At 37.5% G+C, this 18,459-nt stretch overlaps 1 protein-coding gene across 1 annotated transcript in view; it reads left to right on the forward strand.

The window, feature by feature from the left end:
- The window catches only part of LOC136012938 (ephrin type-A receptor 6), a 478,069-nt gene that overhangs the window by 227,091 nt on the left and 232,519 nt on the right, over positions 1-18,459 (forward strand). The window contains exon 4 of the mRNA XM_065676043.1: positions 17,929-18,084. Within this exon, the coding sequence (XP_065532115.1) occupies positions 17,929-18,084 (156 nt within the window). The remainder of the gene's footprint in view (positions 1-17,928; positions 18,085-18,459) is intronic.

Consider the following 18,459-nt stretch of genomic DNA (forward strand, 5'->3'; position numbering starts at 1 on the left):
TTCACAGACACCACAGGAATCCTTTCCTCTGCCTTGCTGCAACAGTGATAGCTGATGGGGACTCTTTTCTCACAGCTCTTGCAGAAATCTTTTCCTTTTGAATTGAGAATTGGAGTTTAAGTTCCTCCTGGCTTTGACTTTGACCAGCTGAGGTGGAAGTGGTTCTGATTTGTGAGTTCTTGTGGGCTCCTCATGACAACATGCAGTTTGGCTTTTCAAGTAATGTGTTGGGAAACCTTTCAAAATACAGCTCTTGCTTCAGCCTGTTGGGGTGGGATGCTGAAAGCAGTGCCAGCAACACAAGTAGGAGTATGAGGGAACACAGATGTTGCTAAGGTGGCTTAGCTTGCGTGGCCAGGATGGACTTTTGGAATTTACATCAATGGTTATGATTAATTTTTTCCTAACCCTCATGCTCAGCCCTTCAGTGGAAAGGCTGACGTTACAGTCTGGAAGCTGATATTGCTGAGTTTGATTAGATTATAGAGAAAGGAGATTTTTCATCTTCCCTCACCTCTTGCCAATTAAGATTAAGAGTCTCATGGTTGATTCAAATCTCATTTGTAAGATTGCATGTACTTCAGTCTTACATTAGAAAGGAGTGTACAAAGAAGCAGCTGTAATATGGGTGAAATTTTAAAGACTTAATTGTGATCATGAAGGAGATACTAGAAGCATTATGAAGCTTAACACTCTATGTACCACAGAGTTTGCTTCCAGTTTTATATTTCAGCAGTATTAAAGTACAGTAACTCACAGACATCCCATTTGTGTTGGCTTTTGTTCTGTTCTTATGCTTCCTGATTGCTGTGTTAAGTCTTTTTTTCTGTCTGTATCTCATTGTTTCTTCAAAATACTACCAAAAGTGACTGGGAGTCTAACTGACAGGCCTTTTTCTGTGATGTTTGCGTGCCTTGAAAGTTTAGCTGTGCTCTATAAAAGAGACTGATTAGGATACATTCTGCAAGTGCAGTATTTATAATAGGTAATGGAAAAAAAGGGGGAGGAGGATGCACACAGCTTGTGATTAATTTCTATTTATTATAAGTGTTGTAAATTTGTAGCATGAGTTGATATCGAACATAATATCCAAGATGTTGTGTATGTTTTCCAAGACCAATACAACCTGTGAATGAAATTACCTGTAACTCCAGTCTTGTTCCTTTCTTAATCGGACTGCCAGTCAAATTCCTCTCTGTCAGTTGTGGTGGATTTGAAATGTGCACATGCAGATTTATAACTGAGATGAGACTGCTCATATTAATTTCCATTTTTGACCCATGATGCTGCTTCCTTTGACCCCTAAAATATTCTTCAATTTAAGAATTGCAAATCTAATATGAATAGGTGGATTTTTATTTACTACCCTTAGGTAATATAAGAGAATATTCTCATTTTAGTAAGTGTTTACATTTCATAACAAAACCAGTTATTGTATCTGTCCTGGGTTTAGCAGTAGCAGTCAGTTTTTCTCCTTCTTAGTAGCTGGTGCAGCGCTGTGTTTTGACTTTTAGCCTGGGAACAGAGCTGATAACACCAATTGTTTTTAGTTGTTGCTAAGTAATGTTTACTCTGACTAAGGACTTTGTGAGTCTCATGCTCTGCCGGGGACGAGGGGAGGCCAGGAGGAAGCAGAGACAGGACACCTGACCCAAGCTAGCCAGAGGTATTCCATACCACAGCATGTCATGCCCAGCATGTAACGGAGAGTTACCTGGAAGGGCACAGGCTCTCTTCGGGGGGCGTCAAACTCATTCGGAGGTGGTATTGTATTTCTCTTCCCTTGTTATTTTCTCTTATCATTATTGTCATTGGTGGCAGCAGTAGTGATTTGTGTTATACCTTAGTTACTGGGCTGTTCTTATCTCAACCCGTGGGAGTTACATTCTCTCGATTCTCCTCCCCATCCCTCCTGGAGCGGGGAGATGGGGGGGAAGCAAAGAAAGAGGGAGAAAATAAAAGGGGGGGGGGGGGGGGGAGTGAGTGGACGAGCTGTGTGCCTCAGTTTGAACCACAACAGTATTGCATAAATGGCACTATGCATCATCAAATGGAAAGATCTCCCTTTTGCTCTTTGGTTTTCCTGAGTTTTCAAATGAACTTTTCTGTTCCCTATCTGTTATATGTGTGTCATAATGATGACTACAGTCTCATCCAGAGCTCCACATACTGTAGGTTGCAGATTCAGCCTATGATGCAGTGAGATCAAAGTCTCATCTATTTCATACTTCCCAGGGAACAAAGCACTTATTCTCTTTTGACTTTCCAAGCACCTGACCAAGATGTACACATGCTTTCACTGAGTAATCGTAGATATTCTTTGGTACAAAAGTAGACAGAACAGCTGCTGTCTTATAGGAGCTTTCCAGATTGGGAACTCGGAGTCCCAGCCTTAAACAGAGCTGATAATAATTCATACTAAGATAGAATACAGCTAGAAGTTGAAAGGCAGAAAAGGCACAAGATAATATTTTGAAACAAAGCCACAGGAAGACTTAAAAAAACTCCAAATACAATGAATGCATTTTTTTTAATGTATCCATTAAAAAATTTCAGTAGGGAATATATATGTGGTATTATGGCCCAATACTCATAAAACCAGAAAGGAGATTCGGGAATAATTGCGGAAGAAAAGGCCAAGAAAACCAGCTTAGGAGGGGAGTAAGATCACCATGGTAGACAAGAAGAATTTCACATTCTTAGAATGAAACCAGCAAGGAAGTGAATAAAGGAAGTGATCCATGATTTCACTCTAAAATACATGCTATTTGAAACAGATCTTGAAATTGCTAAGCAAAGATAGAATTTATTTATTGTGCAGGAATACAGAGTAGATGATCATAATAATCATTACCTATTAGAGTATGGTGTGAATACGGTGTAATTAAAATAATTAGGTTATAACTAAATCTAAATGCTGAAAAGGGTGACATTATGCGACGTGTGCATTTATGATTTAAATGTTAACTGCAAATGTAGATTGCAAGTTTCAGTTACAGAATTGTGGCTGAACTTGTTGTCAGAGATGTTTGTCCCTCTACGGTTTTCTCTCCAAAAATGAGTCTATTAAATAAAGCCAGTGTAATATCAAAGAAATATGCCAAATGGAACAGTCAGTTGATATTATTTTGATAAATATAGATCACTGAGTTTTATAGTTCGAAATACTGAGCAATGATAACAGATCTCATCTACTATCAGAATTGTAGACCCTGACCTTTTGCCTCCCAGTCATTTTGTTCACAGTGTGATAAACGTGAGTATAAGAGGGGGGAAAAAAGGTGAAAATTGACCACATACAAGCAATCTGTCATCCCCATTGTGAAATAAATGTAATGTTAACTGCTGTAAGGCTAAGACACAACCAGGGTCCCACTGTTCAGTGAGTGTGTGGTAGCTTTCTTGCTTCCTGTCATATGTCTGCACCCCAGTTTGAGTAGCCAATATTTACTTCAGAACGAACTGTCCTGCATGCTTCTTTATGAATTTCTTCAAAAGCTTTAATGGAGATAATCTTCACTAGAATTATATTCACAATTTGATTAGAACTGGGGATGCAGCATGAGTAGTTTTCAGTGATGTAGACTATGTAATCCTTATTTTGAACTTTCCTTTGGTTTAGGGATTATTCCAGATAGCACTGATCATCTTTCAATTGCCTTAAAATCTATATTTAGAATTTGTTTCCAGGTTTTTTTTTTAAATGTATGATTGCCCTGGAATGTTACCAACAGCACATTGGATATTACAAAATTTACACGTTTTGTTTTCAGAATTAAAACTGTCATGTGAACTTACGTATTTAAAAATAGCAGGATACTGTAGCTACACAATCATGTTTGAGTGATGCCAGTAACTTTAAAAAGAATCTTTTAAGCTAAACAATCTCTACTTACAGTCTGTAGTTAAAAGGTAAATTTTATGCCAAATCCCTGTCTGATTGTTTGCAGCTGTGGGAAAGTGTCAAAATGAAAAAACAATTAAAAGGAAATAAAGAAAAAAAGTAAATTCAGTTGCAGGCTGACCTGTTGGTGCTGGTTACTGTTCTGTGGTGTTTGGCTCCTCATTTAACTAGGTACAGCCCTGCCTGGCCTGTGACTCGTGAGGGCGTATAGTCAGGAAAATTAGGTGGGTGACCTTCTCTCTGCTACAGGGTTGTTAGACAACCTTGAATAGCTCACACTGACCTCTCTAAGCGTAAGGTTTTGGTTGGAATTTTTTGAGGATGGGGATGATGATTTTTGCTTCCCTTGAAAGCACTTAACACTGTAGTGTGTATTCAGTATGGTTGAAAAATAGAAATAAGCTACTCTGGTACTTCTTCAGCAAACCTGGGGAACATTCAGATCCTATGCAGAATAAGTATGTTTTTATAGTAATACTTACCTTTGTTCTTATGTTCAAATTTCACTGTTGATATCAGAAGCCTTATTGGAGGGAGTATTTTTCACATCAACCTTGTTACTGAGAATTCATATTAAATTCATTTTTCATCTCTGTGAGAGTCCTGTGAAATACCTTAGGAGATTCAGTAGAATTACTTAATTCTGATACTTGTCATTAATCATGTGAAATATTCTAGGCACAAGGGTTGAAGATATACCCCACATAGCTACTTCAATGAAACACAAATTACAAACCTTATTCTGCTAAAGGGCACCTTCATGATTTCTGTTTTATTAAAATGGGGTTGGGTTTGCATCACCAAAGGACTTAGTTATTCCTGTCTTACAAATCTAATAGAGTCATATTTGAGACAGCATTCAGAGTTTTCCATTGGGTTACCAAGGCATTGGCAATATATTGAAATTCATGTAAATCCGAATGCAGCAGTGGTGGTGGGTTTGGAGATGTTGGCTATGTTTGATTATGAAATAAAAAAATACAAGAACGTTGATGTGAGCACTAGTGGCAATTTGTCTGCCAATATCTCTCCATTTAGGAAATGTGTGTGTGTGTGTATATATAAATATATATATATATATGAGGTATATATACACACACATATACATATGTTTTTATATAACCAGCAATAACAAAGAAATGCATACCTGCATTAAACAAAAGTTTGTTTTTTGTTACTTCTGTTGTTACTGTTCATCAGTCTAGACTATCTACACTGTTCTTTGCCATTGCATATAATGCTACTAATAATTTTTTAAGTTTTAGTCTGTGCTTTATGCTAAGATAAAACTTTAAAGTGCATAGTCTTTTTTTGTTTAAATGAATGACTCTTTCTACCAGAACAGTTTAGTCTTGTTTGCCTCTTGTTTGCTAGTTTGCACTAGGTCGCAGTTCTTACATAAATATAAGGCTTCACATAAACATTCTATATTCACTATAAAGGCTTCACATAAACATTGTATTCACTATTCTCTACTGCTGTAGAGAAAGCAATACACAGTATATTCAGTGGCGATAGTCATGAATGCGTCTGTGCATATGTAAAGACAACTTGGTAATTGTTATCATTTGGGGCTGGTGCTGCAAGTGGTTCTTTATGTATCCTAGGGAAAGGGAAGGGAAAAGGAGAGTTTGTTTGGACTAATTACAGAATTTTGTGTGTTGCTTCCATGGCAAAATTGGCTGGAACTAAGACACAGGAAAACCAATTGCTACTGAGGTGAGCTATAGGTGAACGTAGTTGCCCTGACTTTGATCATTAGCTGTAATTAAGAAACACATTTGTGAAAGATTGACAGTAATATTTGATAACACAAAAATAAAGACCTTTTGTGCCCAAATGAATGGCAGTTTGGCCAGTGTCGTGTTTGGGAGCAGAATCTACTTGTGTAGTAAACAGAATCATAGGTTAGGGTTGGAAAGGACCTTAAGATCATCTAGTTCCAACCCCCCTGCCATGGGCAGGGACACCTCACACTAAACCATCCCACCCAAGGCTTTGTCCAGCCTGGCCTTGAACACCGCCAGGGATGGAGCATTTACAGCTTCCTTGGGCAACCCATTGCAGTGCCTCACCACCCTTACGGTAAAGAACTTCTTCCTTATATTCTATCTGAACTTCCCCTGTTTAAGTTTTAACCCATTACCCCTTGTCCTATCACTACAGTCCCTAATGAGTCCCTCCCCAGCATCCCTGTAGGCCCCCTTCAGATACTGGAAAGCTGCTAATAATTAAATATTAAATAAATAAATTGAATAAATTTAAATAATTAAATTAAATATTAAATAAATTAATAAAAAGCTCCCAAACCAAAACCAACCTCCAAAACCCAGAAATAAAACAAAATCTTCAGTTCTTTTAGTCTAAAATATCATTTGCTTGTACTCAATATGGACAAAACCTGGACATTTCAAAGGATGGAGAAATTCCATAGTATAATGTATGGACTGCAAGTTGGTGAACTTCCTTAAAATCATTTTAAATGCTTCATTAACAGCCACAGCAGTGATCAGTATTTGAATATTGTGTATGTTGCTGACATTAAGTGTGACTTTATTCTGAAGTACCACATTGTGTTACTCCATGTCTTACAATAATGATAGAATAAAATTACGTAATATTTACTCCAGTAATGTAGAAGATACAAAGATGTGTTTGAAATAATTTTTAATAGCCAAGAAGATTGTTTTCTTGTGACTTGGGAGCACTCAGAGATAATACAGAAGAAAATGGTATTTGGTTCCCACGTAAGCATGAGCACTCCATTTTCATTGTTGCTGAATCTGGTAAATCAGAGCTGAAATAGTTTCGGAGTCGCTAATCATGTTTGGTGTGTTTTGAAAATTGAGCTTGTGAGTTTTTCTATGAAGATGTCAAAAAGGATTCTGTTTTAAAGACCAAATGCCCAGATTTATATGAACATTTCAACCTTTTTTTTACATCAGAAATCGCACACCTGTACAGCTACCTGTTTCTAGTCACATATTCTTAACATATACTTAATATTCAGACAATTACACAGAGAAGAAGAAAAAATAAAGAATTGTATAGCTTTAGCTGATCCATTATAAAAGCAATTGGTCTCAGGAAAGTTGTGAACCCCAAAAATGAGCACTGAGATCTTAAATCATTAAAAACTACAGTCTTATAATAAGGCCATAACAAGAAATGGTATCCTTGTAAATAGTGACTGTACTGTTCTTCGGTTTAATGTTTAATAACTGCCTGTAAGAATATTACATTTCTTCAAGGTACGTCTTCTCTAGAAAAAGCTGTTCTACAGTTTATAATAAAGTAGTAAGTCATGTCAGGGAGAACTTCAGTAGGCTTTCAGTGTAAGCCTCAAGTATGTTCAGAGGCATGAAGCCAAGTGCCATTAATTATTTGAGAAGTGTGCTGGTAACTTAATGTTCTTACACAGCACATCAGTCTGACATAATGCCAGCCAACTCATGTCATTGCAACAACATGCAGGCTCGAAGTTTTGATATTTGTCAATAGTTGAAGTCTTACAGACTCAGAAAAATTGCTTCCAAAAAAAAGCACCTGCAAAACAAATGAAATTAATTAATTAACTAAATTAATTAAAAAAACTAGAAATTAATTAACACAAACTAGCCGGTTAATTTCTAATGGACAGAGAGAAGTGCATCTGCAGATTCAAATGATCTGGTTTTGTACATGGAAAAGGGAAATCCATGATGAATTACCCATCATACATACAAAGTGAAAAACAGAAAGTTTTCTTGTACTGGAGTGTGGGGGGAACAGAAATAAAATTGTGGCAAAGGATAATGTATAAGATACAAATATAAGTTTATAGTATCAGTACAAGAGACAGAGATAAGAATCACATGTATATGGTAGCATTTAGGAAAGGATATCATAAGATCAACACTGCTGTCTAACAACAATTTTTGCACATATATCTAGTAAGAAAGCACTTCAAATTCTGTACATGTATCTGATAGGAAGCACATAGAATCCTTCTCATAGTAGGAGGTATTTTTCTAGCATTTAGATACGCTCTGATCAAGATATGATGATTTTATAGCTGTTATTACCGCACTCAGAGAGCTCTTTTTTAGCATCTAGTAGAGAAAATTAGTTTTGGAAACCAGCACCACACTGGTCGCTTTCTGAACTTATTTATGATGCTTCGGAACACCTTACAAACAATAGAACAGTTAGTTACTCAAACTAGACCACAAAGCTAGCCATGCAATGGTGAATTGAGAGATTCATCTTTTTACAATTGTTATGACAATAGAAGCCTAAAAAAGAAGAAAGAGAAAGCCCTATCTTAAATGGGCCTGAACATCCAGCCCCTAAGCTAGCACCAGCTTTGCAGGCAGTGTTTTGCTGTGTGTTTGCATTCATTGTGAGCATGAAAGATAAAAGAATGAGCACCTCCTTATAGAAATGCTGCTTTCACTTTTATGTCACAGAGATAGATAATGTGCGAAAGGAATTGGCCACAAAATAGATCTGATTTCTGCAGGCCAGTTTTTCCTCTTGCAGAAAGAAATATTTGATACAGTCTGATACCTGTTTGCAGTGTTTTTTGGTAGGGCTCCTGCTCAACTGTACTTAGGAATGTAAATGATTCTATGAAACCAGAAGCCTTCACGGCCTTTCAAGTTGGACACTAATGCCTCTTGAAATCATATGGAGAGATTCCAGAAACACAGGTTTATTGTGCAGTTGTAATGAATAACATTTCTTGTTGCTGTTTTTCAGACTTCTCTTTTGTAACATTCACTGCAGTGTTGAGAAACTTATCATACTCCTACCTTATCCCTTGCCCCTAAAAGCCCTTCCAGCTACAACTGCAGTTCTACCACTGTTTCAGCTTTCCTTTATGAAAAGCAACTTGATATTCTGAAGAGCTCCCAGCAATGTTAAATAAACTACTCCCTACGTGCATTAATGCTATGGTGTCCTTGACCTAATGGATTTTCTGGATTTCCGCATGGCTTTAGTCTGAGGACTACAGCAGCAACAGTTTCCTTCTTTTATTTTTGGAAGTGGTAAAGAAACCTCCGGAAGAATGTGTCCTCCTCAAAAATGCAAGGAGGGGTGCGCCAGTGCAACATTGCATCACACAGGAGTAGATGTGCTCCTCTCACAGTGCACAAATTCTTCCATTTGGCCTTGCCTTGTGTATCTAGAGAGCTAAGCACGCTAAATACAAGTTGTTAAAGTTTACCTGGAGATTCAGGCATTCTCACTGCTGTTCTGATATGTGCCAGTGAGCTTTCTTGGTTAGTGCTGGCTACTTAAATATGCTCTGCCATTTTGGTTCTTTGTATTATGAGTTCCCAGATAAGCCAGGGCAGCTAAGCAGAGAAATACTACTACCTTAGACATGCAGAGAAGATGGTGGAGTGTTGACTATTACAGCTGATAATCTAGTGTTTCAGTTTTCAGGATTTTCATAGCTGCAGAATGCTCCTTGGCATTGTCATTATTCCAGGTCACTCAGATACCAGCTTTTTACTGGTCAGGACTAAAGGAAACGAAGATAGTATTTTCTTAAAAATAAAGCTCTTCAATAATGGAACAATGATTAAAAAGTGGTAAGACATATTATTAAGACTATACCTTAAAATGAAGAGTTTTTACAGCTACTATGGACAGGTCTTGTGACTCAGAGTAACTTCTGCCATTTACTCCAGCGCTGCATTGCTTTGAAATGTTCTCAAGATTATGTTTCTCCTGCTTTTCCAGTTAAAGTTAGTTGCTGAAGATGGGTGCTTGGAGATGCAATGATCTTTTCCTTCCATTCTTTTCCTACAGACCTTCCTGATCCCAGGAGTATGCACTAGTGTACTGTAGGAAATTAACTCACTTCTTTTTCCTTTTTGCAGGGATTGCTTTCCCTGCTTTTTCACTGCTGTCACATTCCTTCATTACCATTTCTATTGTGTGCCTTAATTAGCTTGACTGATTTCCTTTGTTCACTATTTCCCTGAAACACAGTGATTTCCTTTAAAAATTATGCAGTGTAGAAAATAGTATTTATACTATCTCTTCTAAAGATTAACGAAGGCTGTCTAATTGTGTGCTTTCTATGGGGTCTATCCATCAAATATCAACAGAAATAAAGACTAATTTGAGTATGGAGCCATGCATTTGAGTGTGCATAGTTCCAACCTCAAGGAATTTATTAGATTGCAGGGATCCCCACAGCAGAGTCAGCAGCACAAGGTGGCAAAAAAATGGTTGCTTGCCTCTTCAGGGAGGTGCATCACTAATAAGGTACCACTTTTTTCCAGCCATTTTTGTCACTTGCCATTTCTGTGAGACATCTTGACTTTTTGTTCTTCCGAAGTCCACAAATATATCTGAGTATAAGTGTATTTTTATTCTCTGGCTAATAAGAGCCTGCATATGTATAGTTGGTACTTTGCACATTGTTGAGACGACTTGAAGACACTGTGCCAGGTGAGCATCTTCCAGCATCAGTGTCGCTGTCAGAAACTGCTGACAGAAATCAGCACCAGCTGTGGAAACTAGGGTCTAGATTCTGCTTTTAACACCTTTACCAGTTAACAAGAGGCCTTGATGGCCACATACAGTACATTTGTGTGAGGTGTCCCTGCCCATGGAGGGGGGTTGGAACTAGGTGATCTTAAGGTCCTTTCCAACCCTAACTATTCTGTGATTCTATGAATTATAGTATATTTGACCACAGAAGTTTTCATTGCATGAAGGAATTGGAGATCATTGCCATTATAGTGACCCAGGTTTGCTAGTCATGCTTGAAAATTTTGAGCCTACGTTTGCAAAGGCCATGTGTGTTTTATTTAATGCTGGTTTCTTATCATAATGCCAGTAAGACAGTGCTGCAGTAATGTGAATGTTTAACTGCAGTCTCTGTGCAGTTAAAAACTGGAGTCTTCCCATTCCAGTAGCTTCTGGTTTTTACGTAGGCAGCCTTTTTATTGACTCAGATGCCAGAAACAAATATATTTCTCCTAAATCACATCTTCACTAGTCAGAGGATAATCATTAATTTCTTACAAACCTATTTAAGTGGCATGAAAGCTTTTGTTTAGGTTTTATCTCAAGTTTGGTTTTCACTGTCAGAGCTTATACAGACTTACACAAAAAGACTTAACAAAATGAAACTGTACTGTCACATCTGGGTCCCCTTTTAGGAAGGTGTACCTCAGCTAGATACCCAAAATAAGTAGCTGTAAGTTGCAATATAGCAACTTCCTCAAAAAAAAAACAGGTGTTGACAAATCACTGCAGTTGTAAAACGTGCTTGAGGAGTAATTTTAAAAGGTTGCAGACCCTCTGTAAAGTAGGGTAGCCTGTATTATGAATAGCTTTTATTTTTATTGATATGGTCTTGATCTGTAGTTTCAGTGCTTGACACTTCCAATCAGGAATCCAGCTCATTCTTAGAATTTAGTGAAAAACAAGGTTTTATCAGTATTGAAGACATTACCTATCTCTTTCTTTGAATAGTACCTATGCATTTAGAATCATATTCTTGAATTCTAGTCTTTGTTTAGGAAGTGTTTAGGATGCTCTTTTTTATTTGTTTGAAAGTACAAAAATGAGTCCTTAGTCAAGTTTTTTTTAAATAGAGGTTAACAATGCAGAATATACACCTATAGAAAAGTCTATGAATAAGGTGACAAATGCAATGGGTGGGCTGCCTGTTAAAGTATCTGCTTGTGATTAGCAAATAAAAGGGCCCCAGTTACCTGTATTAATCCTACATTGTCACTTGTCTCCATCTTGCCTGTAAGTTAGCAGGAAACCACAATACAGAAAGTCTTCCTTCCAGATTGGAAAATCCTCCTATTACTAAGCAGTGATGGCCTCCAGCACCTTAAGTCACTGAGTGATTATTGCTCTGTGTGCGAAAACCAAAGTTTAATGAGATACTTTGTTTCCACACTACAAACACTATTTCAGTCACCTCAGTGGCAAACAAGGTGTTTCTCTTTGTTGTTATCAGAAAGCTTTAGTTGCCAGCTTAAAAGTCTTTGAGAAGTAGCTGACAAAGCGTCTTAAGAAGTGCAGAATAGTATTCACCTGTGCTGTGTATTAGTTCGTAGTTCTTTGATGAGCTATTGAATTGTACCTAGTATGACAGCCAGTGATAAAATTAATATCATTGACTGTTCTCCTTGTCTGTGTTAATATGTTTGATAAACCACAGATTCTTTAAAAACATGGTATGTGACCTGAATCGCTGCTCAAGTTACTGTATTGCAACTAACATTTTATAAAGAAAAAAACCTGCATTGATGTGAATGGAAAACCCTGTTGGATATATACCAGTTATCTCTTGTAATTTCTTCTAATCATTTTAATAAACAACTGCAATAGATACTGAAATATGGGAATGACAGAAAATAAGTACCAGCAAGTGGGGTAAGAATTGTCAGAAAGAAAAAGAACACTTAATTTAATTTATCTGTCTTCATTATGTAGTTATACTTGAGGGAGAAGCCTTATAGTTACCATCTTTTCTTTCCTCTCCCTTGTTCCTGTTTAGAGTCAAGGGTGTGAGTAATGTTTTTATCTGTTCTCCACCTCACAGAATAGAAATATTAGAGAGCAAAAGACAAGAGATTGGCTGGAGCATACAAACACGATGCATGTAAGTGCAATGTCCCAGCCCATGGCAGGGGGGTTGGAACTAGATGATCTTAAGGTCCTGTCCAACCCTAACTATTCTATGATTCTATGATTCTATGCTGAAGCACACAGAAATATGATCCGTCGAATTTACCACAAACAAAACAGGAAAATCAGTCTACTGTCCCCGCTGAGTGTCCTACAAGTGATTGTTGTCCCATCCTTACCATCAGAACTGATCTGAAGTAGAGCCTTGTTTCTTGATGCATGATGTCTTATATTCTTGTGGTTTCAACTTACCAGCACGTTCCGTAATTCATGCTCTGTCATGGCTGGTCTTCCTCCAATGCTTTCTTCATAATGTCTCCTGTTTCTAACAACTCCTGCTGCATAGTCTTGCTATCATTTTGAACATGACCCAAAATGAATCCCCACTCTTTTCTCATAGTCCATTCATGACCTGAATAAAGCAAGGATCATGTGAAGAAAGAAAAGATATGAGATTACTCAGATAGTACTCACAAAGTTTGTCATCATAGCTTCATTGTCCTAATTCTATAATATCCTAATCTTAACTTTGTGATCATAGTCTCTTCTGTAATATACAATATGTATCTTTTGTCATGTTCTTTTCTATATACTTTTTTCTTTTCTAGGCACTTCTACTAAAATATAAGCTGGTTAAAATAATATTATAGTTCCTTGTTTCTGCACAGTGGCAGAATAGAATAGGCCTTATTGGATTGCTGCTTAAGAAAGCAATCAGATATCAGAGGGGTAAGAAGACTTTAAAAGTGGAATAATTCTATATTGACAGAATGTAACAGATACGAAAGATGTTAGTCTCATGGTGCATTAGTGGTTTTCAGTAAGCAATTAAAAAAAATGTGTGAGGTGGAACAGCATAGCAAATGATGTGTTTCAGGAAGATTAAAACACCTCTTCCACAGCTGCTGATGGTTGCCATTCATTGTAAATGACAGCAGAGTCTTCTGTATTTAAATTTGATTGATGAGTTCTCCACAAGCTATAAAAATCCCATTTTCATGAGAAATGTCTTCCCACACGCAGACCAACAGTGTCAGACATACTTAAAAGTTTCCTAATTTTCCTTTGGAATCTCCATACTTCAACTAACTTGGTAACAGTTAATTCAGATGTTGTGAAGTGGAAACAACTGAAAAGTGGGATAATTTTCTTTCTTTCACAATTGCATGCTCCCACAGAACAGTGAAAATGCTCCTTTTTTAAAAAAACAACAAAGTTTATGACCATGAAGATGACCAAGCCCACATCCAAAGGCAAGGATCCGCCTCACGACCAGTCTGTCAGGAGCCTTTCCCCATGGCCCCAGCAGGATGGGGCCACCCTCAGCTGCACTGCTTCCAAGCTGACCCTCAGCCCCCAGCCAAAACCCTGGCAGGGAGATGCACTCGGGTCCTTAGGGTTGCTAACGGCCATAGACCAACCACACAGCCATGGCAGCTTCCCACAGCGTCTCACACCACACACGTGCTGTCCTGTTTGGAACAGCTAAGATTGTATCTCATTTTAGGTGGTAAGTGTACAGTGCACTTCTGAAGTTTTTTGAGTCTGCTTCAATACCTCTGCAAAGAATATTAACAGTGCTAAACTTTTGCAGCTTCTTGATAAATGCTTTCTCTCACTTTCTGCCCAGGCTGGGAAGCCAGCAAGCCATGAATCACTTTCTTTAAGAGTTCACCAGAGCTTTGCATAGCATTAATTTCTCTTTGCATACATCTGTGTATAACACAAAACTAAATGCCATATAATAAATTTTAAACAAGGAAAATTATATTAATTATAAAGTTTCTATAGTTTAAATACCTCATAGTAATATCCTGATAGTAAAGCTGTAGTAAAGCACATTTGTAGATGCGTTATCCTTTATGAAGCCCATTAAAGTAACAGTGCTTCTCTGCGTGATCTCTAGTATTTCATTGGAGAAAGCTTTAGTCTTTTAATTGTTCATTCAGATACCCTGCTAATTACTTAACCAATAGGACAATATATTATCTTCCCCCAGGCTTTACAAAAGTAAAATCTCATACAGTTCATATAATTAGTAATAAGCAAAGTCACTTCTATTAGATAATACTAGGGAAAATAAGGTGCCTCCCATTGGAAGGCACAAAAAGTACTCTGTGGCAACAAAGATAAAAACAAAATTTATGGTGTTTTTAATAGTCATCATTAGAAGATTTTTCAGATGGCAGCTTTTCATAGTTTAAATTTTATTTTATACTAACTCATACAAAAATAATTTGTGAAAATTATATATGCAATAACTATGAGCTGGGTGAACAGCATGTTATGAGAAACACTTTGAAAATACTGATTTATCAAGCCATGCAAAATGAAACTTTCTGTATTCATAAACACCAGGAACAACAAGTATTAAACTTACCTTCAATATATTTACATAGGGTATGATTTTGCATGGGAAAGATGTCTTTTTTCCTCCTCCAAATGCAAAACCACAACCCATTTATAATTAAAAGTTCCCGAGTTTCTGATTTGCCCATCAGGCAGTTTGAGTATTAAATGATTTTGTGTGGCTGAAACTGCCACAGAGAATAAACAATGGAAATAATAGGAGGCTAGGCAAAATCTGAGGTTAACATTGAACATAGAATCACAGAATGATTTGAGTTGGAAAGGACCTTAAGATCATCTAGTTCCAACTCCGCTGCCATGGGCAAGGACACCTCACACTAGGCCAAGTCACCCAAAGCTCTGTCCAGCTGCATATTCATGGATTTTGGTAGAGTAATGATTTTCTTTCACCTTGAGTGTTGGCAATCAGCACTGAGCTATCCAGAGAGCTGAGTTACCCCAGGCTTGTGATCATTTGTGGGTTTTCAGCTTGTGTTATTTTATCTTGTTTATGAAGGGCTGTTTTTTACTTGAAAATATCCAATAGTCATGCTTGTGTGCTTCTACATTTGGGCAGTTATAAGTAGCTTTGTAAACTTATCCATAGAAAAGCTTCCTTGATGTCTTCCTCTCCCTCATAATTTATGGAACATACCTGGCCTAATGGATAAATGTGTTGGATTCAAAACAAGTAAAATGATCCACTTATTCATCCATTACTTTTTCCCATCTTTTCTATAAGTGTATAGTGCTTTCTTTTAAGAGACATAGCATATCAAACCCATAATTTCTTTAAATACATTACAGGATGCCATTTCATAACAAAACATTCAGAGTCTTTTCCTTGAGTTTTAGTTTAGAACAGTGAACTGCTTGAAGCTTAAACAAAACATTTCTCTTGAAAGAGAATGCTGTATTTCTTTTGATCTGAAGTGATTTGTCATTTTGGGGGACAGAAGGCAAGAAGGAATGATTTCAGAACTGACAGACTTGAATTTCAGAGGTAATAGGGATTTTAAAGAGCGTTCATTTTACACTGACTGAAACTGTAACTTGGAATTGCCATCTCCTTCATCACAAGCTTCTTTGTATTGCACCACATATATGAAAGGCAAGAATTTAATATTCATCCTCAGATCAGCCAGGGCAGGATTTGGGATGAGAAAAAAAGAAAGGAGCAGGTAAGTGTAACACCTATCCCAGGTTTTTTGCCTTATCTCCTCTCCTCCTCCCAGCAAAGCTAAGAGGAGTCAGTGCCTACAGCCTGTATCTACAATGCTGCCTTCTTCCATGCACCAGACCTGCTGTCTTTCCAATCAGTAGAAAATTACCGCTCACTATAATCACAGTTGTATCAGGCCAGTAGCCTTCTTTCAAGGGGAAAATCCCTGCTGTTCCCTCCCCTCTTATCTCTAACACCAGAAATACTTTTTTTTCTCTCTTTCTCTAAGTGACAGCGGGGCAGGATTCCTCAGTAATGTCTCTTCAGCGAAGTCAGAAGAACACACTGGGAGGAGAATTGCTGAAATTGTTGGGTCAAAATTAAGTTCTTAAAATTACATTTGAAAAGTTGGCTCTTGGATCCTGATAGGCAATCAACTGTTATCTTTTTCAGTCCCATCTTCTCACTCCTTTTCCCTCAGCTACTAGTGAAACTGCTTTCATATCAAACAAGTCCTTTGGAATCAGAAGCAAAACTGATCTCTGTATATGTTATCTGTGAGTTAATACTTTTTAATAACTTGCTTTATATGAACTGACAATGAATCCGTAAAATGCATTATTTTGGATACTTTTAAAAAGCACCTCATTTTATTATAGTTATTTTGTCTTAGTACAAGAGAAGGAAGTGCTGCCTAGTTGCTCTAGCAATGTAGAGAAAGAAGTCTTGAATATGTCAAAATGAGAAACAAGCACATGGATCTTCGAAATTGTATTTATAGCAGTGTATTCTGTCTGTGCTGCTGGAGGAGTCAGGAGTATGTGTTTGTTCAGTCTACATGTTTGAGTTGCTCTTTCATTTGTTTCAGTTCTGTTTTTGGATCGGGAAGCCAGAAGATAGTAACTGCAATACATGCTGGCATGTGTAAATGTGGTAACTGACAGAAGAAAGAAATCCCTGTTTTAGACAAGTGTGGTGAAGTCTGAGGATGGTTTTAAAATATTTCAGAATGCATAACCAGCAGGTGTATAATAAGATTTATTTTAACAAATTGTTTCTGTTTTAATGGCCAGCAGAAAGGCACGTAAGGCTATGCTATGGTCAAGAACAACAGGGACCCCTGCTCTAAGTAACTGGGAATGCAAGCTCTGACCATCACAACATCTCCTGTCCCCAAGGCAGCTGCTCTCTAGGTTGTTTCCTGACATAGTTAACAATAGCCTCAGGCTTGCCGTACTTTATGCTAGAGGGTTTTGGCATCTCCTTCCTACATCTCTGAAGGTTATTATAGCAGCACCTCCCAACTCATGCCAACAGGGTGCTGAGGACCCAGCTGATGTGGCCTTTTTGTCACAGGCTTCTCAGGGGACGGTAGGGAAGTCAGACCCATCTCTAAACATATAGGGCTGCCAGCCTTGTCTCATTAAGGCATTGTGAGGGTAAACATACTGGGCGTTGCAAGTCTTCATTACTTAAATAAGGAAGCCATATAAATAGCTTTGGTGGATAAGAAGTTATCTCACTCTTTCTTATTAACAGATGGAACCTACATGAAACATAGATAATGTTCTTTTGGTTAGTGATATTAGTGATGTTGCCTAGGTAACAGTTTCAGGCAGCAGTGAGGACTGTGTAAGTTTGGAAGCTGCCTTGTAATGATTTCCTATTATACACAAGACATTTATTTTTTCTGAAGCCCATATACTAAAATAAAAACTGTAGCTCTGTAGAACTGTGTGATCAAAATAGCCTATATATCTAGGCTGGAAAGGAATGAAGGTGCATTGTAACTGTATGGAACAGATTTTACTTATGACCAAACTTTGCTTCTAATAATAATACTCATTTTCTTGTTTTGCAGCTTGCAGGCCTGGATTCTATAAAGCATTTGCTGGAAATGTAAAGTGCTCCAAGTGCCCTCCACATAGTTTGACTTATGTAGAAGCAACTTCTGTCTGTCAGTGTGAGAAAGGTTACTTCAGAGCTGAGAAGGACCCACCAACTATGGCATGTACCCGTAAGTCAGATCAGTACCAGTGTCTCCAGTTCTCTTCTCCTGTGCCTTACTTATTTATTCTTGTATTTTAAAAAGTCACATGAATTTGCGAGTTTTGTGAAGAATTCCATTCAAGATGACCAACAGTGATTTCAAAATTCAAACAGCATGTTTCTGTGTAGTGTAGATATCCCTAAAAACACTCATGTGTTTTTTAGCTTGGTGACTTTTTAACTTGTAGTTCTGAGAGAAAATATAAGGTTTGTAATCCTTGTCACATGGATGAGGTTTAACTACCGGGATGTATTTTAAATACATGAGAATATGTTTGCACAAAAACTTTCAAACACCTGAGGAGCCAGGTAAAGAAAAGAAATGATGTGACTGCTGTCTCCC

Source organism: Lathamus discolor, chromosome 4, assembly GCF_037157495.1.
Source record: "Lathamus discolor isolate bLatDis1 chromosome 4, bLatDis1.hap1, whole genome shotgun sequence".
In the NCBI taxonomy this organism is placed as follows: domain Eukaryota; kingdom Metazoa; phylum Chordata; class Aves; order Psittaciformes; family Psittacidae; genus Lathamus; species Lathamus discolor.